This window comes from Scophthalmus maximus, chromosome 13 (assembly GCF_022379125.1).
Source record: "Scophthalmus maximus strain ysfricsl-2021 chromosome 13, ASM2237912v1, whole genome shotgun sequence".
NCBI lineage: Eukaryota > Metazoa > Chordata > Actinopteri > Pleuronectiformes > Scophthalmidae > Scophthalmus > Scophthalmus maximus.
In genome coordinates, this window is record NC_061527.1 from 15,605,866 (window position 1) to 15,632,594 (window position 26,729).

Here is a 26,729-nt window from a genome sequence, read left to right on the forward strand (position 1 = left end):
TCTGAAATGCATCGTCACTATTAACACAACAGATCGTCACTTGGTTCCGTATTACAAGGGGACGGAAGGGTTTGGCGGTGACGCACCAAAGCTCTAGCGTTTCCGGCCAGCTCAGCGCGTCAGACCTGTGGTGTTGTCGGTTCACAGCCTGTCAAGCCTCGGTCCGCTCACCGGGAACGTTTCAACCGGGCGGCGGAGGAACCCCAGGAGACGGCGGAGAGATGGTGCTGCTGACGATGATCGCTCGGCTGGCCGACGGTCTGCCGCTGGCCGCCTCGATGCAGGAGGACGAGCAGGTTCACATTTCAGCTTCTCTTGTCGCCCGTGCTCGCTAGCTGCCTGTTATTCTGCTGTTGTCAGAGTAAAAAAAAAAAAAAAAAAAAGACCGCCTCCCCGAGTTGAACTAATGCGACAGCGACACGTTAGCCATCAGTTTCCTTCTCCTCCAGGTGTGTGGGTCCTGGAGGACTCGAGCCTGTTGTAGGAAACTGAATTCGATCGCACAGACCCGAGTACAGGTGATACGCGGGGGCCTGTGTGTCCGGACACAGTCAGCCTAGTATTTACCTGTAGCCACCGAGGCATTCGTCACACATCCGGTTTCAACCCTGACGCTAATCAGCTGTTCCAGATCATTTGAGCAGTGAACCACTAGTGGACCTGCAACTTCGCAATGAACCTGAACTCAGTTCAATTTGTGTCTTCTAAAAAACCCTGACAACTCACAATGAAGTGTGCCAAAAACAAAGATGGCTGCAGATGATGCTCTTTGGGTTTGATTGCTGAATTAGAGTAATCGAATGCATTTTGCATTTCTCAGGTAGAGCATGTCGTCAAACTGCTGTCTGATACATCAGTTGGCCGATAATGGGACTTTCACAGACATATTTGGTATCCACATTTATGTTTGCAGATAAATATGTGCATTTATTTTAACATTTCACGTGAGAGGAAAAGAAATCTATATTCAAATTCTACATATTTTGTTGTATTTGTGTTTTTATTATCAATAGTATTTATTATCAAGTTTATGGTTAAAATATAAAATGTCATGCCTCAATGACAATTCTTTGTCATAAGGGTTTGTTAACGACATCTTTGGATTCGATTTATTTTGGGGTTTTTTGAAGTATATTTATCATCCAATATATCTGTATCTGATTTTTTTTTTTACTCCCTAATATCAGTTGCAGCGTCGCCCCCCAAAATCCATATTCAGGCTCTACTATAAACCAGATTTGATCTCATCACAGCAGGGATATCTGTATGGGTGAAAGTTGACTGATGATACTGAGGAATATCTGTACATTAATGGTATAGATATTTGTCTGAGGTAATTCGAAAAAAATGTTTTGCTGTTACATAATCTGTCAATTAGAGAGCACTGGCATGTTTGTTTGACAAATGTTCAAAATCCTGCTCAGTGCATAAGGACATTCTGCAGATACTGTATATCCTTAATATATTTTTTATCCTTATCATTATAAGTCTCCATTATCCAGTTTTGGTAGAGCACCAATACAAATATGACAACTATACTTTGAGCTGTTTTTTTTGGTTTAGTGCCAGTGTGTTTAGGATTTAGGAGAATCTGTTGACAGAAATGGAATATAAAACATATAAACGTTTTTATTGTTTTATTTTGTTCCCCTAGTGTGACCCCTTAAACCTACATCAGCAGTGGCTCTTGGGATGGCTGCATTTTTAGGTCCATAGTTTCTCCTCCATGCAGAGAAGGGGAGGAGTAAGGGGAGGGGTGTTGTGTTTGTTGCAATATGAAACATCACCACTAGATGGAACTAAATCCTTTGCAATGGCCATTTAAAGGAAATGGTATTGTGTTAATTAAGGCCTTTACGGACAGACCAGATAAGGTTCTGATTGTGATTGTTGTACAAAATGGAGCGATTAGGTTTACTCCACTGATTCAGTATTGCACTCCCACACACTAGAGGACACACAAGACACATATTAATGAAATGAATATGTGAATGAAATGTTCAAATGGATGACATTTGTACTTTGTTGAGTTGTTTTATTGATATTTACTGAGCATGACTTACCAAGAGTCTAACACTTTTCCCTCACTCTCTTTTTTGCATTCAAAAAGGGAAGTGAAAAGGTTTGTTGTGTCTCTGCTCTGTGCTTCGACATCCTACATGTCTCTGTGATGCTATGCTACAGATGTTGCTGTACAGAATCTGTCATTCACTAAAGGGGACAACACCCCAGAAATGGGATACCATCCACAAGGCAAATGATTATGAATGTAATGATTAAGTTACCACAAAGAGCTGGAGCGGCTATTTGTCGCCCTCCGTCTCAGATGTAGCATCACAGTGCCGAGTTTATCCGCAGTTGTTTTACTGTGAGTCTTTATGTTCAACACACTACAAGGGCAAGAAATTCACTCCCATCAAGAAAAACAATGTGCTTTTTCTCTGTGTTGTGAAACACAAGCCACAACACTTTAAGTTTCTGTACTTTTCTTTTCTGGTAACTCCACCTGCCATGGCGGCATACAAAAGTCAGTTTCTTGCCCTGATACACTTTTCTGCTTTCTGTTTTCAGTGCGAGATGTGAGTGAATTGAGTGGTAACTGACTGTTATTGTTTCTGTTGGGTTTTTTCCCCACCGTGTAGTTGGGTCGGGATCTTCAGCAGTATCAGAGTCAAGCGAAGCAGCTCTTCAGGAAGCTCAACGACCAGAGTCCCACACGCTGCACTTTGGAGGCTGGTTCCATGGCATTTCAGTGAGTGTGAAGTGGTGGGCAAAGAGGAAATGTGCAGAAAAAGGAAATCCATATAACCCACCCCTTGTTTTCCCGCTATTGTTTTTCAGTAGCTATGTCACAGTGAAGCTGAAATGTGACAAAAGCACCTAAAAGATAAATGTCTCTTGAGTTTCCACCTCGTGCCCACGCAGACTGTTGGTTTTAATTCTGGTCACTCTCTCGGTTCTTCCGGCAGCTATTTTATAGAGAAAGGGGTGGTCTACCTTGTGCTGTGTGAAGCCAGCTTTCCCAAGAAGCTGGCCTTTGCCTATCTAGAAGACCTCCAGGCAGAGTTCCATGAGCAACATGGAAAGAAGGTGCCCACAGTGTCCCGGCCGTACTCCTTCATTGAGTTTGGTAAGAACAAAATAGAGGTCAGAAACTGATCAGTAGTGCCGTGTAACAAGTGTCGTTACTTGTAGTGTAGTTAAATGAAACATATTCCACCAATTTAGCCAGAGGTACTGACTTTTTAAAAAAAATCTTTGCCTTCTGCTTCCTTGTCAAAACCTGAGGACGACATTATTAAGTGTTTTGAGAAAGCACATTTCACAGGCTGCCCTTTAACTGCTGTTGCTCCCCCATCAGACACCTACATCCAAAAAACCAAGAAGTCGTACATCGACAGCAGAGCGAGAAGGAACCTGGGCAGCATCAACACAGAGCTCCAGGACGTACAGAGGATCATGGTGGCCAACATAGAGGAGGTGCTGCAGAGAGGAGAGGCTCTCTCCGGTGAGTCATCGGAGGCCTGTTACTGGTCCCTCCCACTGGATAGCTTGTGATCTGTATGTTTCTGTATTTGAATTTCTCCTTATCTGTTTCTCTCCCTTCTCCCCCCCCCCAACTCTCCTCTTTCCTCTTTTGTGTTGACCTCCTGTTCCCTTTCCTCCGGTTTCTCCTCCCTGCAGCGCTCGACTCCAAGGCCAGCAACTTGTCCTCCCTGTCGAAGAAGTACAGGAGCGATGCCAAGTATCTGAATACCCGCTCCACCTATGCCAAGCTGGCAGCCGGTGGTGTCTTTTTCATCATGCTCATTGTCTATGTACGCTTTTGGTGGCTCTGAGAGAGGGAACAGGAAGGAGGTATTGAAGTTGAAAACGAGTCTGCAGACGCTAAGAAAAGCTGTCACCTTCGCCTAAAAACAGGATCCCTGCTCTTAATAAGACTTTACAGACCATCATTCCTTTTGTTCCTGCATGTCCATGGAAATGTCACCTGAATTTCAATAATCTCATTATACATATAATAATTATATTATAAAGATTGCTTTGTATTTACAGGCAATTTGTGTGCAAGTGTGAAGGAAAACATTTTTTGTGAGTTTCCAAAGCTGTACTGTTCTTTACCAGGAGTGACTGATGGAATCTTGTATATTGCCTAATAATACAGCGAAGAGCAACCCCCCCCCCCCCCCTTTTTTTTTTCATCCCGAGCGCATCATATGGTTATTACCATTCCTTAATATGATAATCATAGTAGTGGTGGCTTGATGGGCCTTTATAACAAAAAGAATGTGCTACAGTAGCAGATATTGGACAGAAGTTGTATTGATCCTTGGGCGGTTTAATAGGCTCAGCAACAACATAGAAAAAGGTATCATAGCTCAATTGACTGTTTATTAAAAAAGCTGTATGAAAACCATGAAAATGCTAATTCACTTGGACTCTTAAGGGCCGTAAAAAATATATATTAAGAGGAAAGGATGGTAAGGAAAGGGGGAGGGTGAAGTATTTCTTGTTTTTGTGAAGTGAGAGGAGTCAGGGGAGGCTTACTTGATTTTTATTCACCCCAAATTTATATTTCAGCCTTCACTTGTAAAGTGATATCTTTTTTAATTATTTTTTTTCCTAAGGATAAAATAGTTGCAAATGATGGGTTTAGCATGTGTCACATTGGGTCATAATGATGCCTCCTCATATGCAGAGGACATATGAGAGGTGTAAAAATTAATAATCCTGGGGACGGCATTGCTTTTTTTAGCAACGCCCCTCCCTCCTCCAATCACGTTCAGAGGGTCCCTTACCTGATCTGAACAGTGCGTGTCCACACTTCCCTTTATGTTATCTTGCAAAATGACTGTGATTCGGCACATTTCTGTAACCAGACATTTAAAAAAAAAAAAAAAAAGATTTAATGTCCAGTCAGGTTATTTTATTTTGTGTAAAGTTTACATACGTCCACCCTTGATTTTAAAGCGAATTCAGGCCGAGAGTCACAAGGCGTTTAAGAAACCTGCCATGTTTGACACACCTTCACCCTTTCTGTTATGTCTGTTATCTATGAATAAAATCATTTGTTCGATGAACTCGAGAGGAAGTGATGTTTATCTCGTGGCCCTGAACTGGGAATGCAAATTGAGACGCTTGCATTATAAAGTGGGTGAAAGGGTCAATGTAGTTTTTTTGAAATTTTTTGCAGAATACAGAGTTAGGACTGCAAATTAGTTGATATGATCCTCTTCTCTGACTCTTAATGAGCAAAGGTAGGGGATTTCAGTGGGGTTGCTGTTATACAGGAGCCTGCTTTTTTTACGCAGAAGTGAAGAGTCTCTGATTATAATTTGTCAATCAGTGGAATATTTAACATTTAAAACGTTTTTCCAATGAGTATTATACAGTATGCTAAAAACTCAACTTGAATTGAATTAAATTTGAATTTGAATTGAAAAATAAAAAGAACTTTGAGTCAAACCCAACAACTCCACGGCTCAAAGAGCTCTCCTGGGTAATATTAGTTATTTCTTTAGTTATTAAGGACCACAGGCAGCATGTGCCAAGAGCTTTTACAGAAACACTTTGATTTCATCCATGTGCTTTCTTTAAGGTATGTTTGCCTACATATAAACACTGTGTGGTGACCACCAGCAGGTGGAGAGCTTTGCTCACTGTTGAATATCAGAAGCCAGGCTCAAAATCTCCCTCTCTTGCATCTTGGGTTGATGAAGGCCGTGACCTTCTGATAAGCTCCACATCACTGGTGAGAAAAAGAAACTGTGGCTGCTGCTGCTGCTGCTGCTGCTGCTGCTGATGCAGGTTTCTATCACATTCAGCAATCGTCAGAAGAACTGCTCACATTGAAAGTGTAAAAGAGCAGAAGTCTGATACCTCGACTTGAAGCAGAACAGGAAATCGAGAGAGGGAGAAAAAGAAGAAAGGCGACGCAGCAGAGGGTGGCACGTCAGAGACGCACCACAGGGCACCTTTTCACCTCTCAAGGGAAGTGGGTCTTTGTGAGTTTGGCCTCAGTTATCTGAGTTCACTTTTTTCATAATCGTTTCCCATGAAAACATGACTACCTAAAAGTTGTTTTTTGCAAACTCCACTTTTTTCTATGAACGGTCTCACTCTCTGTTGTACCACTTGTAAGTCACTTTGTGCCACACTCCTCTGTCAGCTCTGCAGCAGCCTCTATAGAAACAGCTTTTACAATCTTTTCAAAAAATATTAACCAATTTTCAATTCTGTTACAAGCTAAATGCAACAAGCAGATATTAGACTTAAGTATTGAATTGAATTGAAAAACGTATGTTATTTGTGACTTCCCCTCCTTGTTTTTTTCCCACTGCATGTGATAACTGTGACTATTCTTCCTCTGCCACATATTCTCAAGTCATTAAGTCACAATTCCTTCCAAAATCTGGCTTTGTGTTTTTGCAGAGTAAGAAATATACATTGATTTAAAAAAAAGAGTGTCATATATAAGTATTAAAATGCATGTATGGTTATGTGTGTGTGTGTGTGTGTGTCTGTGTGTGTGCGTGTGCGTGCAAACGTCACAGTGATTAAAGAGAGGACAACGAACCTCTTTCTCACTCCAGCACTTTTTCTCCTTCCTCTGCAGGGTTACCATGGCAGCAGCGAATGTGTGACAGTCATGTGAAAACGAAGCTGATTGGATTAAAATACTTTATGTGATCAGGGGTCAGGAATACAGCGCATGTACTAAACACACATAGACTGATTTAAACACACACACAGACACACACACACACACACACACATTCTCTCAAACGGAAACTGGCAGAGAGGCTGCGGTGCCTTCAACACATGTACTGTATCTGTTTTCAAGAACCAAACCTGTGATGTGTCCTCCTGCCAACTCACATTAGCCTATCTTGCTTAAATTTCCTGTAAAAGACACAGACACAGACTCAACCACAAGAGTGTCCACCCACACCAGACTTCTGCTGAGGCTTGTGCAATCTTAAAGAAACAGGACATTAAAACAACGTGACCTCAGCCTTGATCTTCAGCCACTTCGTCTCAAAGTCACTGGAACAGTCAAGCATGCAAATCCAGAGGCAGCCAGAGAGTTTCAGTCATGTTGCCTGCAGACCAACTTCAGCACTCGAGGGGGAAACAAACATATGCAGACAGCGTGCATGTGCAAATTCATTCATTTGTTACCCCTCCCCCCAATTGCCCCAGGTCCACTGAGCTACACACTTCTTATCATCTTATAAATGGAAGCCCACACAAACGTCCGGCTGCACAACACCATGTTTCCCTCGAGGGTGAGAATATCTCAATCTCTGACAGGGTGTGTCATAAAAAAAGTGTGTGTGTGTGTGTGTGGGGGGGGGGGGGGGGGGTCCACCAGATAATCTTATACAACACCTTAAAAATCACAGGGTTAAATATTGACCCAGTTCAGTTCAGTCCACAGTTATGTCGAACCATGTTTTGTTTTTTTTATCCTAAAACTGTCTCAAATGTACATATGACATTCAAAATGCATACAGGGTTAAAGTGACAATGCTAGCCTGCTGGTGTTTATCATTTTACATCAGCATGGCAACATGCTAACATTTTATAATTTGCACTAAACACAATATACAGTCAATGAGAGCTGTTTTATCATAAACCAGTTTTTTTGGCGAATAAACATTTTGAGCCCATGATAGTGCGAAATAAAAGGTTATGATATAACCAAAGTTATCTATGGAGTCCATCCTCTGAATGTCAATACCTGATTTGGTCGGTTCTGTCTTGGTCCAAAAATGAACATTCCTGTAAACTCATAGTAGACAAGTCTAAAGAAAAGAAAAGAAGATTTACCCCCCTGCAGATTTTACAGAACATATATATAGAGAGATGTACTTTACTGATCCAAAACTGGGGAATTCTGGAGCATTTCATGTAAATAGAAATTATATACAATTATGTGAAGAGAAAATGGTAATTGTGTTGGATTATCTTGTTTTCCACTGTGCGCCACACTTTAAACATGTGGTGTTGTGAGAGACGTGGGCCATCAGGGAATCAAGTCATCTGTAATGATAAAAAACATGCTCCATCCCATATCACACCAGCTTCCCACCTCATCCCAGCTGCTTCTCTGGCCTCTTCCCCTTCATCCTCTTCCATCAAACTCCCGTCTAAACCAATCAGAGCAGAGGGAAGCTGTGGAGACAGCAGCTGTATGGCAGAGGAGCGGGTCATAAAACGCAGAAGGCCGAAAGAGGAAGTCAAGGGACCTGGTGAGTTATTACCCCCCAAACGTACACACCGGGTCCTGGGAACAGGGAACTTCTCACAGGGGGGGTCAAGTACGGAGGGTTTTCCACACCCCTAGACCTGCTCTGCACTCTGTGTATTCTTTACCACCGTCCAATGATGACCCTTCACACCGTGCTGCCGCAATGTTGCATGGGTCTATTTAATTAGAAAAAGAAGAAGACCTTTAACTCTGTTATACAAGCAATGCAATAAATTATCTTTTTTTCCCCAGCACTACATATTTACCCACGTTGCATGCTGAGTGCGAGAATTACCCCTCAGGTGTGTAGAATAGGTCTATGCCAAAAACAAAAACAGGATATAGAGTGGGAAGAGAGAAATGTGCGAATAAGCAACAAAAAGGCACTTTTTGTATGTCACACTTTTTTTCACAGACGTGAGTCAACGGCTGGTTTTAACTGGCATGACTCAATTATTTCGAACATATCTTCAAACGCATAACACTGTTGGTTTATTCATAGTGTCACATCTGACACACACACACACACACACAATGGTGCGCTGAGCCTGTGAGAAAGTGAGGGCTGAAGTGTGAATTCCAGCCATGCCTGTCTTTTAGCGGCTTGTGAATTTATGATACGAGTAACCCTGGAAGATATGCCAATCACACTCAATTTACACCCTCTATAACTTTCAGCATGTGAGTTAAACACGCAAACATGCAGAAAAAACACAGACGGCACAGGTTGTGACTTGAGCATTTCAGCAGGTAGAAATGTTGTATAAATCCATCACCAGATGATTTCAGATACTCAGCATATGATTGCTTCTGTTGATATTTATACACCACAGAAATAAGTTATGTGATTTTAAACATCATGTAATTTTTCCCTTTCATAAATACTTTGTTACGGGGTGTTTATGGTTTATTTCGTTCTGTTCTAACTTAATTTAACTTTGACTTTCGATATTGTACACTGTTTTGAATCTGTCTGTGAATTGTGTATATTTGGCAAATTGTTGTGTTATGTTTTATTTTATGACAGAATAAAACCAAATCAATCATAACTTCAACCTGAATATTAAGTTCTACTCCTGTTTTATCATCATCGCTCCTCTCTAACCTGTCTCTGGTGTTCTCATCCCATCTGTGAAGTAAACATCATTGGCCGGGGAAGATTAGTTTGACCTACTGCACCCTTGGGCCTCAGGGAGCCGCGGCATGATGGAAGAGGGTCTAAATGTGCGTGTCAGTATTTTGGTATGTTTATTTTTTGCCGTTGGTGCGTGCACAAGTCTGTGCATGTATCTGTGCTCAAATGTGCATCCCTGTGTGTGCGTTAATGTATGGGAGAAAGATTCACACGACCTTGGGTGGAAGCGGCCAGGGTTGAATTTGCCCTCACTGAGACTTTTCTAAAATTCCAAATATCATCAGCTAAATAACATGTACACTGCATTGCTTGTATCTCGCCAAAAGAAAATCTGCCAATGGGATAAGCCAATTTTGTTTATCGTACAACCCAGCAAAATTATGCATATTATAAGCAATGAAAATACAATGAGGCCCCGGGGCCTCATGGGACCATGATCCGGCCCTGACCATAGGCTCCCAGATCAATCATTATCAAGCTGAGAAGAAATTTTTGTTAGTTTCATTTCATTTAATACGTTTCTGAAACTAAGAAGTTGCCTTACTGTGAAGATTAGGAAGATCAGTGTTCCTCTGCTCGGATAATTTTAAAACTATTGCTATTAAAGTTTGTAACTGGTTAAATTTTGCTCAATATTAGCTGGAATTTTTCAAGTCAAAGTTAAAGATTCTCTTTCAACGAAATTACTTTTGTAATGCAAACATGCTTATGTCAAGATTATGTCTGTATTGGCAAAAAATTGAGACATATTTCCAAGAATTACTTTCTTCAAATTCATTTTTTGCAGTGCAGAAGTGTTATTGTGGATGACAAGCTGAGGTCATGGTGTTATCTTTATTAAATCAGCCCCACCATCCAAACATACTGTACCTCCACCCTTTAAGACACATAACAGCACTAACAGCGTTTTATCTTTCACTTTGGTTGGGGCTGCTTTATGACTTGTCGAGTATCAATTCTACCATTAAACAGAGAAATCAAAGGCTGGGTTCAGCATTTAGGACATATGAGTAACTCTGGGATAATGTGACCCAGTTCCACAGAGTAGTGGCCATAATTTGGACAAAGATTTTTCCACATTAGATTAAATTCATCAAATCATTTGTGACTGATGGAGTTATAGGCTGCAAAAAATACAAACGTCTTTTTAGGTCAAGGAATAAGTAGTGTAAGATGGTTAGATCCATGCTGCTGCAGCATGTTTGCATGCTTATATCTTACAAAATCCATACTTTTCTTTTCTTATCACCCTATTTGCCTCCTGCAGCAGAGAGTATTCTGCATTCATCCCAGAAGGATAGTTTTATAGGACCGAGGAAGGTTTGCTTTGCCAAAATGAGAAATCTGCATGCATGAATGCATGTCCCTCACGCATGTCTGTGTGTGTCTGTGTGTGTGCGTGTATGTCTATATGCTTGTATAAAATCCTATGAAAGTATCCAAAATCTGCTTCCTCGTCATTTCCCCAGGTAGCAACTTGTCACCCTGCTCATAGAAACCTGTTTAGACTCCAGAAGTTGATGGTGACTAAGGGAGTTTGGAGCCCTGTTGGTGTCACGTATGTGTGTGTGTGTGTGTGTGTATGTATGTGTGTGTGTGGGTGGGTGTTGGTGGGGAATTATAAACCTTGCAGAACCCAGATGACACTGCTTGGGCCGTTATTTTCCCACAGTGCAATATAAATAGCCTGCTAGTGTGGGGTGACGGTGGGCAGGCTCGGGCGCTCAAGGGAGGATCCCATCCACACACAACAGCACATTCCTGTCCACCTGGCCCTTCCAGAGCCCCAGGTCACCTTACAGGATGTGTTTACACACACGCATCCCTCCTCACACCTTTCCTCTGTCACCTGTTTCCCCACTTCTTTGCCAACTCCCCTCTTCTCCTCATCAGAGAGTCCGTGGCTGAGATCTCCCCCGACACCATGCTTGGTCACACAAGGTCCTCGCTGACTCTCCACCTTTGACAACTGTGGAACGCCATGACACATGAACATGAACACACACTCTCTCTCTCTCACTCTCACTCACACACACTCACACTCACACACACACACACACACACACACACACACACACACACACACACACACACACACACACACACACACACACACACACACACACACACACACACACACAAACACACGCACGCACGCACACGCGCACACACACAGAAGATTCATCAAATAAATACGACCACAGCACAATCTTAGATTACACGATGAAATGACACTTTTTTATGTATGGCCATTCTTGCATGGCAATGTATCTTAATAATTTAAGAGCAGAAAAAAACATGGTTTAACTTTCTCTGGACATCATCCCATGTCTGACCCAGTAAATGATTACACCGATTTAGTGCTGATGTGTGTGCTTTCTTAAATTTTGTGGGCATTATCTGCCCCGATGTTGACATTTGGCTCATATAACCTCAAGTTCACACATGAAAATGATTTACTGTGATTAACACTAACCCTTGTATCAACTCTGCATCTCTCTGTAAATCAGACACCATGTGGCTTCTCCTCTCGATGACCCCACTCCAGTAGCCAGACTATCCCTGTTGGCGCTTGTGTCAAGGGGATCTGAAACTGAATCAATCTGATATGCTCTTACGTCTTAAATAGCGCTTGTTATCAGAGTAGGAGCCAAACAACAGAGCACCGCCTTCCACCCCAGCCCTCGTGATTTAATTCAAACTTTTGTGCAAAAATATCCACAGGTCTTTAAGCCTGTTACAGAAGCGGCGCACACATAGCACAAATGTAAAGCTGTCTGCTTCTTTTACAGCAGTCAAAGCAGGTCAGTGAGGAGGAGGAGGAGGTGATAATCAACCCTAAATATACCCCCTTTAGCTTCCTGGTCCCCAGATCTGCTTACACGGTAAAGACGACATTAGACAGATTATGGTTCGACACACAACATGTGCAAAAGTCTTGATGGGGGCACAGATGGCATCAAAACTTCACACCTAATGCTCCTCCACGAACGCTCATCTCACAGCCGCACGCTTGCGTTGACCGAACCTGATGTCGGTGAAGCGTTAAAGTTGAACAATGTTGTTAAAAAGTTCTTCAGTACAATAAGTTTAATAGTATAACTGACAGAAGTGTCTCTGAAGCACACGGGAGCATCCAGAGCCACTGAACGAGACGCGTCTCACTTATGTACAACTGTTTATGCAGGCAAGTCAGCTGCCACAGCCAGGCCACGAGAAGGGAATCAGTCCCTGCCGCTACTAATTATAGAAAGGAATCATATACACTTTATACCGACTCTCCTGCCTGCCATCTCAGAATGTAAAGTCCGGGTGACGGACACTGATTTGGTTTCCCATGGCTATCATGTTGGGAGAAGATGGCGTGTTTATGGTTAGGGGAGTGTGCACACGAACACACACACACACACACACACACACACACACACACACACACACACACACACACACACACACACACACACACACACACACACACACACACACACACACACACACACACACACACACACACACACACACACACACACACGTACTCTCTGTAGCGCTCTCTCCTGTAATCAGTCATTGCTGTCGGCCCTCTGAACGCCATGTTCTGCAGTGTAAATCTGCAGGCCAACAGCTGGAGTCGCCCTGACTGATGGGCTCCAAATCAGTGTGAAGAGCCCCAGCGTTGATGAAAGCCGCCCTCCTGCCAGGCCGATGGCTGTGATCCAGGCCCAGTTTTATTTCTTTTCTGTGGTACGGTTTACCTGCAATAGAAAAGGAAAATAATATTCACGCAGTGGCCGTAAAATCTGACACAACTATTGTTTTGCATTTGTTCGTGACAGTCTTGACTGCTAATAAAGTTCATTTTTAAATGTGGTTGGCAGATGCATTTAGTACTAACAAAACTGCAATTATCTAATCTGCTTTTGTTAGCTGATGAGCTGGAGGGGTAAGTGTCATCGCAGACAAGATGCTTGAAGTTGGGCTTGTTGATGCATTTAATACAACAGTGGTTCAAAGGGATTTTAGGCACCGGTGATATCGAGCTTTCCCAACACTTCTGTCTTCGAATGCTTTATTTTTCCTCTTTGATACTGTGTCAGACTTCTGTGGTGCAAGTCTTTCATCAGCGCAGTGGCAAGGAGGAACTAATCAGCGCTTTCTGCTCATGAGGCAGATCCGCGCCCCCTCTCGCCCCGTCTTTCCCAAACTATAGAAGCCCACATCTGGAGTGACATCATTAGGAAAACAGTGTTGCAGACAAAGTGATTCTCTGATGTGATTAACTATTGGCTGACATGGCCGATGGCTTCGCCATCCGCGAAAGTGAATTCACATGTTTTGGTGGTAGATAATAAATAAAATAAATAAAAAGCACAAGCAGAGGTTTGTCAACAAAAACAGCATCTGACCAAATGCCTGAACAGTGTTTGTTGCTGTGCCAGCACCTGACACCCAACCACACATGGAGAGCAAGAGCTTGACATTGGCCACAGCAACAAAGGAATTGTCAGTATGGACCCCTGAGGGGGGTCTTGTTCCAGCCTTTCAGCAGGGTTGAATGGAGGACAGAGGGCCGGTCGCAGCGGCAGGAGGCTCGGCGGTGTTTCTCTAACGGGGTGTAAAGGTCTTGTTATTGTGATGAGCCTGTGATTTACACCAGGATCATCCAGGCTGATAAGGGATAATTAGTCTGGGATGACTGTGGTCAATAACGGTTTATGAAGCTGGTGTGAGTGTGTCTGTTCGTTGTGGTTTCCTTGAGTTATTGAGCTACAGAAAATATAAAATAACACAATGAAGTGATTATGATACATTGCGATGTACTTTTTTTCTTCTTCTGGTAAGCTACAAAACATGCTCATTGTGTAGGCTACTGACAACCTTAACATTAAACCCAGCCCATGTGATAGCTGGGGCTGCAACTTTTTTCCTTGTTGTAAATTAGATCACTATCATGTGTAACTTAGGGGAAGAAGAAGTTCTTATATTGATCACCAATTTTTAAAATTTGAATATGACTTTTATAGATCTTGCCACCATAATAGTAGCTAATCAAACCTTTGACCGAGAAAGTGTCTGGCTGCAACCTGCAGGTAGACTCACCTTGATCCACTCACCTGTCTGTCGCGCGGAAATGATGTCGCGGGCGGCGTCAACTTGCAAAACACCAAACGCGTTTGTGTTGAGCACAGAAGAATGATTTGAGAGGTTTCTGGAGAACGATGGAAGGGGTGTTTTTTTTTGTCTACGTTCTACAAAGTCGTTCCCAGTCACTCCCTCATGGCCCGAACAACACCTGGAACCCGCACCTTTGGCTTCGTCATGTCAGTTATGGGGCCGGGGAAAAAAGTAAGAAAAGAGTGGCTGTTCAAAAAGACATATCGGGGAAACGTGCAGTTCGTGGGGAGGGTGAAAGGCAAAAAGAAAAAGAAGAAGTCTTTGAACGGGTTAATTTTGAGTCATACCAGGCTCCGAGGAGCAGAGAAATGAGAGAGGGAGAAAAAATTCCTCCGCGGCGGCGGCGGCGGCGACACGGAGAAAGAAAACTTGTAGTCTCCCTTTTAATGCCGCGTTCGGCCCAACGGTGAACACACGTCGCGCCATAAAACTTATCACAAAGTGATAAACAAATCTTTATTAATGATATCATCTTTTGACAAACGTTTTTTTAAGCATCTCATCAGAGGATAGATCCGCGCGGACTTCGGCGGAAGGATACGTGTGTCTGCGACGCGCGCGCGCGTGTGTGTGTGTGTGTGTTCCTCCGCTCGGCGGCGCAGTGGCGCGTGAGGACGGACGAGGGAGACTCGTGTGTCAGTCGGTGAGAAGTCGTTCACGGTCCCGCCGCGGCGCCTCGGAGCCGCCAACCCCCTCGAGAAACAGTCCGTGAGCTGTTGTAACTCGTCTGCGCTCGGTGTTTTCAAAAAAGAAAAGAAAAATCTTCTCTTAGTTGAGTTTCGAGTCGAATCCAGTTTTTTTCTTTTTCTTTTCTTTTTAGAGCTCACCGTCCCGCGGAGGCAGCTCGGCGCTGGGCTCGCGACCTTATGTGGATTTTACACAAAGTATGGAGCACATCCCCGGTTTCTCCTCGGGCAAGACACTAGTCCTCGTCCTCTGCTTCGTCCACCTCTCTCTGGGTAAGTTGATCATTTTATTCATTATAATAATTGTTATTATTGTAACGAAGCGGTGTCGTTTCCCTCCTCCTCCTCCTCCTCTTCTTCCTCAATAATTCATAACTCGTCATGGTCACATTGCCTTTGCATTTGGGGGGGGGGGGGGGGAGCAGACCATAGCATCTCTCGCACACTGCCCCCCCGACTCTGGTGTCGATGAAACGATGACAACAAACAAACAAACATATTCCTGCAAGTGACTTGTGATGGAAGACCGATGTGCAGGCAGCGTGCGACGCGTATTTCATGGTGATCGTTGTTTAGAAACGCACTGCAGCTCAGGCTACTAACATATGACCATCACATCCTCAAGGAGGGCCGTCCAGCACTCACTAGTCGTCTGCCAGCGGTCATCACTATTATCAAATTATTTGCAGGAGCACCAAAAAAAAGAAAGAAAAAAGACACGGATCCTCAGGCCTACTACTGGTCCCGACTGGGTCGCAACCGCTGGCCAGATGTTGAACAGCGAGAGCGCGAGAGGAAGAATTCAAAATGGACACTTCGACCTGTTTAGACTGCCTTGCTGCATCAGGGGAGCTGACAGTGATGGGCACAACATGCTCCAACATCCACTATGATGCTTCAACAGAGTTTCAAGGACTAACTCACCCTTTCCCCACTTTTTTGGGGGAAAAGGGTGAGTTCACACATTTCATTTAGGGAGCACTTCGAAAGTGCTCTGTCTTTAAACTCTCTAACAATAAGGAAGGAGATGGAACACGTATCCATTGATTTCTGAAACTACCTGAAATGACCTTTACCACTTAAATTACGCACTGGTCCTCTACAGTTGTCATGGACGTCGCTAACAGTGTGTATTTAAAGGGTTAAAACTGGACGCCTGTCTTTGATTAAGCACAAATGAGTGTCCTCTAATTAAAGTTAAATAGCAGGACCTCAATTACACGTCCAGGCGGGGGGTCAGATCACAGTGGGTCAGGGATCGCTCTGAGTGAAAGGTTGCAGTGTATACAAACTGCAAAAAGACGTGTGTGTGGGTATCGTGGCTCTACCAAATGACCTGGAGTCGAGTGATGAAGGTCTTGCAGAATTACAGATAATGCTGTCGTTATACAACACAAGCGTGCGTGTTGTCTGATGTGAGACCAATTAGACACAAGGTAATTCCCAAAATGAATTCCAAAACTTCTCAAACAGTGATCCATATTTTCTGGTTTCTTTGCTCGTCTATGACAGTGAACTGAATGTCTTAAGTGTGTTGACAAACAAAAACATCACCTTGGGGTTTTGGGAAATACAATCGTCATTTTTATTATAATCATTTTAATTATGAAAAGAACTGTTAGTTGCAGCCCTACTTCAGATATAACAACATTGAAAAGAGCATTGTTAAAGTGGTTTGTTTCTCTGTAGCTGTATCGACATTATGTGTATTTTAGTGTGGGAGCGTGACTCTGTAAACACAAAGGGGTATAAACAGTGTTAAAGGCCTCAGTCTGAGATAAGATAAACCTCAAATGCGTAATTTCCTAGAGATAATTAATGTTTAATCTTCACTTATCTTTCATGGAGGTAGGGTGGGTTTAACTTGATTCTCAACTCATCTTAGTTGTCATATTTATATTGTAATATATATATATATATATATATATATATATATATATATATATATATATATATATATATATATATATCTTTTGGCATGGTTAGTAAAACTATGGCTTATGACTTATGGCCAAGAACTTTATTTCAATGGTCAGACCTAAAAATCCAATTCAGTGTGAGCCATGAATTTGTTTTCTCAGCATATAAAACCTTTAACCATTATTTGTTATGCTTTTTTGAAAACCCTATGTTTGCCTTTGTGGCAGCTTTGATGATTGTGAAATAAGACACATGCCTGTGGCCTTTTCATCCTTCATGGTTTTGAACATGTTCTTTTTTTTAGCCTTTTCTCTTCAGAGTTGATACACGCAGCAGCCCTGCTATTCTTTCTCTCTGTTTTTTTTTCATGGACTATAGGTGATTCTTGAAAAGAGAAGTTACACAAAAGACGAAAAGACAAAGTTAAAATGCCGCAGGCAGTGCAAGGAGAAGCACTGGAATGTTGTTGGTGTTTGACATTCCTCCCTCCCTCCCTCTCTGTACGACCCCTCTCTCTCTCTCTCTCTCTCGCTCTCGCTCTCTCTTACACACACATACACACACACACACACACACACACACACACACACGCTCGTGCACTTTTTGTGCGCCATGATTTTCTTTCTTTTCTTCCTCTTTCTATCCCCAACTTTCCTTCATGCTAACCCTGAGCGTCCAAATGGGTGGACACGCTCAAATGTGGTCACAGCTTGTGATGTGTGCGAGGTACAAGTGGTTTTCCATACGGCAGGGCAGCGTGGTAGACGGTGTTGCTTACCCTTATGACAAGCAGGTCTGAGTTTTAGCCAAGCCGCAGTGCCTTGCCTATCAACATCACTGTGGGTATGTTTCATCAACAAAACAACGTGCTGTAATGACTTAATTTTGATAAAATTCTATAAGTTGTTGGCACTCTTTTGCAAATCACTTTGACAAAAATACAGCTGCACGTCCTGGAGCTCCTCCACAATAAAAGCCTGCCAGACGTCGGAGGTTTGAACGTTTTTAAAGTGAGCCAGCAGGTTTGAATTAGCAGTATCTTAACTTGACAATTGCAGCTGTAGTTTGGCAAATGATTGTAGATCAGAAAATAGCTGCAATCTGCTGAACATAAAAAGCTCATAAATAATGCTCCCTGTCTCATCCCCCGTACGACCACACACACACGTAAAGCCAGTAAGTTCAGCGCATCACAGCTCAGTTGGGTAGTGGTGAAAAGTTTGACTTTAATCTAAGCAACAATAACAACCCTGCTGTGTCAGTGCAGTGGAAATTCTTATTATAATCACAACTTTACATGCAACGGCACAGCCGTGCTGGTGTATATGACTTCTTCCAAAAACATACATAGTTTAATCATGATTTTGTGAAGCCCATCTGTGTTGATGCAGAAACATTGTGTAGCTGATTGTCAATCTGGTTCTTGAGGAAGCGTAGGTGCCATCTTTGTGGCACACGACTCAGCCCCGTGGCGTGGGCTTGTGGATGGTTGCATATATTTTAACCAGTGCAGACAGCTGACATGAGTGTGTGTATCCATTGGCGTGTGTGTGTGTGTGTATGTACGGCATTGTGGATACACACTGACAAAGGCCAGCAATTGTGCTGCCCATGGTTTACTTGCATCTGACCCAAGCTGGAGCCTGGTGTGAAATGTGATTTATCTGTGCTGTGTTTCGCCCTGCGCTTTGAAGACAAAGATATTTATTGAGCTGCACAAAATACTGCGTTATTCACTGGCCCCCGGCTCCACCCACTCTGCCTTGTGGCTGTGTTATTAATGTGACATCTTCTCCTCCAAGGTTTCACTCTAGTTTCCTTCTTATCTCTGCTCGTCTGCTCCCTGCAGTCTTTTTGCAAGATAAATCTGCCATCGCTTCAGTGCGTTTTTCATGTTTCAGATTATATTCAGTTCAGCCGACTCCACCCATTTGATTAGTAGTGTAGTTAAAAAGCCAGGCCTCTGCATGTGTTTTCGCTCCCATGCTTGTTGGTTGAAGTGGGAGAAAGTAGTAAATAATGTGTGGAGCCGTATGAGTCAGTGGGTGAGCACGTAGGTCTGTGGAACTGTGCCCCAGATGTATGCCCTGTGTCTTTATTTCCATGCACAATCCATGTGTGCGCTGTAGCCATGTTGTCTTAGAAGAGATCTAAACCTATAGACTGTGATGTTCTCGATGTGAAATGTTCTTCGCTGTGCTTATGCGGCACCCATACCTGCTCGATCAGTTTGCTCTCAGTGAATTAAATCCCCATTTGAATAAATACCAGTTGAAATGTGAATGAAGCCAAGTGCATGCCCTGCATGAATCACATGCACTATTACTATAGGAGGCAGCGATTGTGGCCGTGAAGGTCGAGGGGATTACAGAGCGTTGTGTCTGCACTGTTGAACAGGTTAGCAAATTAACAGGGAATTACTGCGGCCCGCATTCCTCGGCCAACATCGCCCCGTAATCCTGGAGACAGGCAGGCAGGGCGCATGGAGTAATGAACCAAGCAGGGCACATCAGGTAGGAGAGGGAGTGAAATAACAGAAATGCTTTGCAATAATGGGCCGCAGTATTAACGTAGTCCTGCGTTTAACAACCAGTTGTAACTTGTAGCCTATAATCAGTCTAATTTCAGTAGATGTGAAAGTGTTAACCCTAACCCCCATGTTTGGAAGGCATTTAAATTTGCAGTAGGTAGGACACAGGATTACCTTTTTAAAACACAGAGATTTACAATAAAGATTGTCCAGTGCACAGAAAGACATGGGCTGTGGTCAGGCAGTCGTTCATTAGCTCCTACTACCTGTTGTCCTCTAACTTCTTCTCTTGCTTCATTTGGGGCTTTACATTTTAAACAGCATTGTCACCTCACAGCAACAAAGTTTAGAGTTTGAACCTGCCAGCTGGCTAAATTGGACCCTGTTTGGAGCGTGCATGTTCTCGCTGTGCCTGTGTGGGTTTGGACTGTGGGTTTCCTCCGGATGCTCCGGTTTCCTCACATAGTCCAAAGACATGCAGGTTCGGTTAATTGGCGACCCTAAATTGCTCCAAGTGTGAATGTGATCATGAATGGTTGTTTGTCTCTATGAGTCAGCCCTGTGATAGACTGGCGTCCTGTCCAGGGGCCAGAGTCATCTGGCACTGTCTTAAGTCCCTCATGACCCTCAGGGATAAGTGGTATAGCTATTAGATGAATGGAGTTTGTATATTTGACCTGCGAGTCTGGAGAAAAGTACGCTCCAGCCCTGACAGCCTGTGTCTCGGGAGCCTGTATTGAGCTGTTTGAGTATTAAAGTGAGTTGAGGATTAATCCGCAGATTTCATAATGCAACACAGGATATTTATGTTATTTATATTTTCTATGAATATCATCAGTTCCAGTAACTGAAGCATGGTACATCTGAATTTATCTGAAAAAGTCACAAAAGTCCTGACTTCTTAATCGTAACCAAAAAGTTTTGTAAGCGAAAAGAAGTAATGAATGAGCCACGGAAAGTCCCTACATTTGACTCGTCTGGTCTGCACTCCATGTTTTTGTCTGTGTCTCTCTTTCTTCCTTCAACAGACGCTCACACACACACACACACACACACACACACACACACACACACACACACACACACACACACACACACACACACACACACAGACATGCACACTGTGTAATAATACACACTCTGAATCCAGCAAGCCAGCAGTACGTCCTGCTGCACCAAAAGAGCTCGGCCCTGCCCGATATACTGAGCTTAAATGAGACTCTAACTACTACTACCAACTTTTCCAAGTAATTACAACAGCAAGGCAAACTTCTCCGTTGGGAAGTGTAATTACTGGGGCTGTTGTAATCCACATTTTCCAGAAAACTACCGGCTGCTTTATAACTCTTGTGCTAATGTGCATTTCTGTTGAGTAGGTTCAGGAAAAGGATACCGCATTTTAACTTCAGGCGCCGGAGCGCTTTTTGACAGCAGTGGTACCCAGAGTGCACTCGGTTACAATTGGAAGCTGATCAGGTTTATACTGGTAATGTTGCATTTAAAACAGTGATTTATCCTGAAAGATCTTAGAGATCAGCTGGATACTCTCTAGTAATCACACGCTCTAGTTGTTTCTGTTGGCACTGACCTGTACCTCGCTGTAAGTCACCACTCTCAACCTGAAGTTGACCTGGGAGACTAAGGCCTTAAAGCCCAAGCTCAGTTCGTCTGCTCGGTTCCTCTGCTGTTTGTGTGGCCCAGCTTCCCTCGGGGTTATGGTGTTTAGTTTGAACCTCGTCTCCCTGCTATCATGCTGAGCTAAGGGTATTTTATTGCAGGTTACCATGACGACCCGTTGGCCAGCTGGATATAAAGGCTTGTACAGCAATTCCAGGAAATGGGGTTACTTCCTCACTCAGCGCGAACAACTTCCTGCCCTCTGCTGTATGGGATGTGTGCCAGGGCTCAGGGACACCCCTTCATGTGCAGTCTTTGTCTGTAGTTTCGGAATTACTTCCCCATCTCAATCCACAGCTATTAGCTCAAAGCCCATCCCCTCCTTTTTTTTCTTCTTCTTACGGCATGACTCGATCCCTCTAGGGACCCGCTTGGTGTCTGTGACAAAGCAGTGGCGAGTGCAGAGGGTGGACTCGGCGTAATGCCATCCGAGCACAAACAGCCAGACTTTCATTTTTATTCCTGCCTTACACAATCAAGGGCTGTGATTTCTGTCTACGCTTCACTTTATTTACACTTAAGGACCAGTGTTTTTCAGTTTTTGCAGGTTTTCACAGGAAAATATCCAAACCAATGGCAGTTTGGTTTAAACTTATTTTTACATGGAATTTATGTCACATGTGCAAAGGAGTTGTGATTGGTGCCTTTCCCAACAGTTCCACGTCCAGCTCAGTAAAGGCTTCTAGAAATAGAGTGAAAAGTTAATTGGAGAGAAAAAAGATGAGCCGGAGATTATGCTCAAGACTTCTTTAATAGTGATAATAAATTGAGTCTACATCCATGTAATCTCCAGCTCTGTCAGACTGTACAGAGCACTGATGGTTACCTGAATTAAAAAGTCAGTTTTCACAATTCATCCTCTTGTCAATGAATCGATTCATCTTTTGACAGAAAAACAAAAAGCTGCAACTATCTCAGTTATCAATTTATTGTTACATCTGATTGGGTATTTTCATGTTAACCTGCTGATGTGGTTTGAGGAAATGTCAAGTCATCACCAAATTCAGTAGAGCACATTGTCTGGGTACAAGAGGTGGCCCCAATCTGTCAAGGGGTGTTGAAATGTTTCCCTAATTAAGTGAAAAGTGAGCTGTTGGCTGTACCAGAGGACAAGTCAGCGCATCAGGGGATTTACCTTCAGGATTATTGTTTTATTGCATTTTCCTGTTACGTGATATTCAGAAGAAATAGAGATGCAACTTGTGGTGGGTTTCAGGTTCCACATTCCGCAGTCGTTTGTGGGTACAGCATGCTCACTTTTTTTTTTAGTTGAGGCAGTCTCATTTAAAAAAACTGACGACTAAATAATTACCGTCATCCACAGTGTGTGTTGTCACGATAGCAAAATCATGACTTCCCATCAGTTAACAAAACGACTTGATACCTGCCCTAAATATCTCAATACCGATAACACAGCAAAAACATGATAGAATAACAGCTGACAGATCAAGGAAAACAGAGACCCTCTTCTCATTGAATTTATTTTGTAAGTCTAATTTGACTAAATAATAAACTAGAAAATTCACCCAATAGAGTAATTTGTGTTCAGTCTACTGTAGTGCTCTTATATTTTATATATTTAGGTGTGTTTGGCAAAGAATTACCACATTAATACCATTAATAATTTGATTATTGTAGAGGTCTATGTTTTTGTCATGTCCTGGAAAAAAATTTTGGGGCCAAGAGCCGAGTCTTTTGATATTGGGTGTCTGCTGATACTGACTTCAAGCCCATCCTTAGTTTGCGTTTTTATCTTTGACAGTAACATTTGGTGTAAAAGCTTATGTCATGTATCAACTTGTGTCACAAAACAATTAAAGGCTGTTCACGGCCCGGCCAGAGCAGTAAAATCACAACAACAATAAAGAGACGAACAAGCCTTTTCTCGAAATCGCTTAATGCCCCTTTACGTTCACTACACTAAAACCCGTCTTGCAGAGCTGAACCAGGGGCTGGGTGAGGTCACTTCAGGTGAACATTAGCTCATTGTTTACTGATACAGGGCAAAGCTTCATATTGTCCAAAACTTGTGCTTCTTTGATCTTGTGCCAAGACAAACCAGACAAACTATTGGGCTTTGTTTTTTTTTGTTTTACATTTTCAAGACTTACAAGGCATATCATATTATTTTCTATCTGCTCCCCAACACTACCATGTGGTCTCATACACCCCAGCCACCCCTGCCAATTCTGTCCTTATTTGGGGCCATTTTTGTTGATCCTTTATCTCAACTAATAGCTTTTCTTTTCCACTCAGTAACCTATATCACTTGAACTCAGAGCAGATCTGGAATGTCTTTTTCTTTTTATCAACATTTTAGTTTTCGCTGTACACTTTGTCTCAGCAGCATTTTGTAACTGATGCTCGTTTGAGAAGGGCTATGCAAATAAAGTAACCAATATTAAAATGTTTATGTGAGTTTGAGAAAGGAGCTTCAGAAGAGCTTTGTAAATAGATTCTCTGTTTTCACACTGCGTTACAGTAGCGTCCCTCACACTCTTCTTCTCCCTGTCTCACTAAACTGCAGACACTGTAAATCTCCTGCTGTCATTCCGCTTTTTTCTGAGAGTACAGCAGAAAACAATGAAAATGCTTCATAGACGAATGTGCAAGAAATTGTGGAAGATTAGTTTTAATGTTGCAATAATAAATTGGATGTAGCGATATTGGAGCCAATAGGATCAAGCTTATTCTCTGCTCAGGTAACTTCTGTGTGTTTCCTCTCAGCTCAACGTCTGGCTGTAGTTTCACTGTTGACTTTGTCGATCCAGTCTTATCAAGACTCTCATTCCTGAAAAATGTTCCTGTCCATGGTTCGTTGATAGTGGAGTGTGAGAACATCTAGGTAGAGAGGATGCAATGCCGGGGATATGAGCCTGAATACATTGTTCAGTCATCTGAATGTGTGTGAACCAGTGATTGGTGAAGGTCCTTTATTGTGATTGGCCAGTGTCTGCATGTGTGTTTTAAGTATTAAAATGGCGCAATAGGAGGCAGACAGTCAGAGATCTGGGAAGCTCATTGGTTCTGTAATACGTCTGGCATTACAACAGCGTGTATGGGAAGCTTGTCAAACCAGTCAGGGGACGTCAGCAGCTTTTTCCGGTCTCTACTCTTTTGCTTCAAATCTTTCTCTCCCACTGTCTGATGAATTTGTCTTTTCAGCTCTCCCTACCTCCTCCCCCTCAGCCCAAATTTACCGCGCAGCCATCAATTTGATGTCCTTTTCATGATTTATTCAAGAGGAGAATAAACAAAAATTTGGACTTGAATATAATTAGAACAGTGTAAGTTCCATTACATCACAGGTCTAACCCCATAATGATCGTCTGCATTGTGTTATTGTGTTTGCCTGATTTTCGTGCACTCACTTGGAGCAAGTGTACCTGCTGCATATTGTTTGTCCAGTCTGGACAGAAATAGTCTTAAAATAGCACAATACTCACATTTTATGTCTGGATGTACTATGTATGCACATAGAGGTGTGTGTGTGTGTGTGTGTGTGTGTGTGTGTGTGTGTGTGTGTGTGTGTGTGTGTGTGTGTGTGTGTGTGTGTGTGTGTGTGTGTGTGTGTGTGTGTGTGTGTGTGTGTGTGTGTGCGTGCGTGCGTGCGCCTGTGTGCGTGCGCGTGGGTGTGCACACGCTTGTTGGGATTAGGAATTTCACAGTGGTTTATGTATGGTATCCCCATGTCTAATGGACTATGTCTGTCAGCCTGGCTCTAAGGCATTGGTCTCTGGGATCAGACCAGTTCAGAGACTTGAATCTGTACGTCTAGCACTTGAAAATTAACTAACTGCATGTACAACTTGTGAACACCACAAAAGCATATCCAGTAGGGTTAATAACATGATTAAATAAGACTCAATAAGTCTTCTTAAGGACTCCTAAATTTAGGTGACTCTGTGATTAATCTAGGCGCAGGAAGTAACACCACTGCTGAGCACACTTCCTGTAATGCTATGACTGTTTTGTGAAGACATTGCTGGCGTTTCTTCGAAATCAGCTGACCTGCCCTCAGTTCTGTAAAAAAGAGTGGGGATACATCACATAACTACTGAAACATTTGAGGCTATACATTAAATCAAAGATCTTAATATAGCAGCAACTTTGTTACCAGTGCTGGAGGATTTATTTTATTATATTTGGCAGTTTTGCTTAATTAATCACACAAACACATAGTAACATGGTTTATTTCATTTGGCTACCATACCACATTGATAAATAAAGACTGAGAACGCCACACTTGTGCTTGGCATGTTGTGCGGGCATGGTGTGCGTGAAGAACACTTGAGACATGTGTCTCTGGCGCCTTGAAGGCCACACAATAGCTTGTGTGTCTGGCTATTAGTGTCTCACTGGTGGGGAGATTCATCAAGGCTCTTTTCTGTCTGCTTGCCCATCCAGTTGCCCTGTGACCACTGGCTGGCATTGCATAGTTGGCTAGATAGGTGGTGAAGCCTCTGTGATAATGACGGGAAGGAGGAGAAACCTTTAGACTGGGTGGTTTCCCTCCCTTTTTAGGCACATGATGCTGGAGGATGTCACCATCATAGCGTCTCTTTATGTCTGTGACCAGATCGGATAAGTCCCCAACACGCTATGGAACCTGCATTAAACCTGGTTCTCCTATAAACCAACTGCTTTTCACAATATGAAAATCTGCACATTTTTAAAAAGGACAATAACATTCCGGAAACTACATTATTTTAATCTGAGAAAAACAAATTTTCACATCCTCCATGTTGTGCACCATGTGGCGACACAACTAGCTCAGCTTGTAATTAAATAGTCTAATATTGACTGAGCATCTAGCAGATGAAGTGTCCCTCTGATTGTCCACTCTCTAACTTGTGTCTTGTCTCTTGCAGCTCTGCAATGTATGGATGATAAGGCGCCCTGTGTGAACAACGCCACGTGTCTGACCTTTACCAATGGCACTGAATACTGCAGGTAAGATTGGCCAGCTGAGACTGACCGATGCTGTCATCCAAACACTGCAACAAAAAATGTGAACAAAGAAATAGAAATGCCTCAGGAGGGGATTGTTGGATGTGAAAGCCAGTACAGAAATAGGATTTTTTGATCAACCTCAGCCTGTCCTCGGGACCAGGAGGTTTTGCTCAGGCACGAAAGGGGGAATAAAAGACTGCTCTGTCTGACAAAGTACACCAGTACTGGGAACAATACCAATCCACACATTTCCACCTCCAAGATCTTTTTTGACATTTCAGGGGGTTTTGTTACATACTTGCATTGCTATAGAACTGATAGCTCAAAGCGCTGCCAACATATTTTCCTGTTGACTGATTTGTTGTTGTTGCTGGGGGAATCGTGAAAATTTATTTTTATTAC

General features: G+C 42.8%; 2 protein-coding genes across 3 annotated transcripts in view; both read left to right on the forward strand.

The window, feature by feature from the left end:
• The first annotated feature begins 79 nt into the window (after positions 1-79).
• On the forward strand, positions 80-5,081 carry sec22bb (SEC22 homolog B, vesicle trafficking protein b). Of its 2 annotated transcripts, XM_035647115.2 has the most exons (6): positions 80-296; positions 2,111-2,122; positions 2,643-2,752; positions 2,970-3,130; positions 3,362-3,508; positions 3,685-5,081. In XM_035647115.2, the coding sequence occupies exons 1-6, from the start codon at positions 222-224 to the stop codon at positions 3,837-3,839; spliced, it is 660 nt and encodes a 219-aa protein (XP_035503008.2). In that variant the 5' UTR covers positions 80-221; the 3' UTR covers positions 3,840-5,081. The 2 variants fall into 2 exon arrangements, with proteins under 2 accessions (XP_035503008.2, XP_035503009.2); XM_035647116.2 differs by lacking the exon at positions 2,111-2,122 and having other exon boundaries at positions 82-296.
• A 10,124-nt stretch (positions 5,082-15,205) lies between these two features.
• The window catches only part of notch2 (notch receptor 2), a 41,632-nt gene continuing 30,108 nt past the window's right edge, over positions 15,206-26,729 (forward strand). The window contains exons 1-2 of the mRNA XM_035647108.2: positions 15,206-15,520; positions 26,246-26,327. Coding sequence (XP_035503001.2) covers positions 15,448-15,520; positions 26,246-26,327 — 155 coding nt within the window. The 5' untranslated portion in view covers positions 15,206-15,447. The remainder of the gene's footprint in view (positions 15,521-26,245; positions 26,328-26,729) is intronic.

Excerpts from the sequence above, each read along its gene's own strand:
- sec22bb (XM_035647115.2), top strand. The coding sequence starts at position 222 with ATGGTGCTGCTGACGATGATCGCTCGGCTGGCCGACGGTCTGCCGCTG. Across the intron at positions 2,753-2,969 it reads GCTGGTTCCATGGCATTTCA|CTATTTTATAGAGAAAGGGG; the intron begins GTGAGTGTGAAG and ends TTCTTCCGGCAG. Across the intron at positions 3,509-3,684 it reads GAGAGGAGAGGCTCTCTCCG|CGCTCGACTCCAAGGCCAGC; the intron begins GTGAGTCATCGG and ends TCCTCCCTGCAG.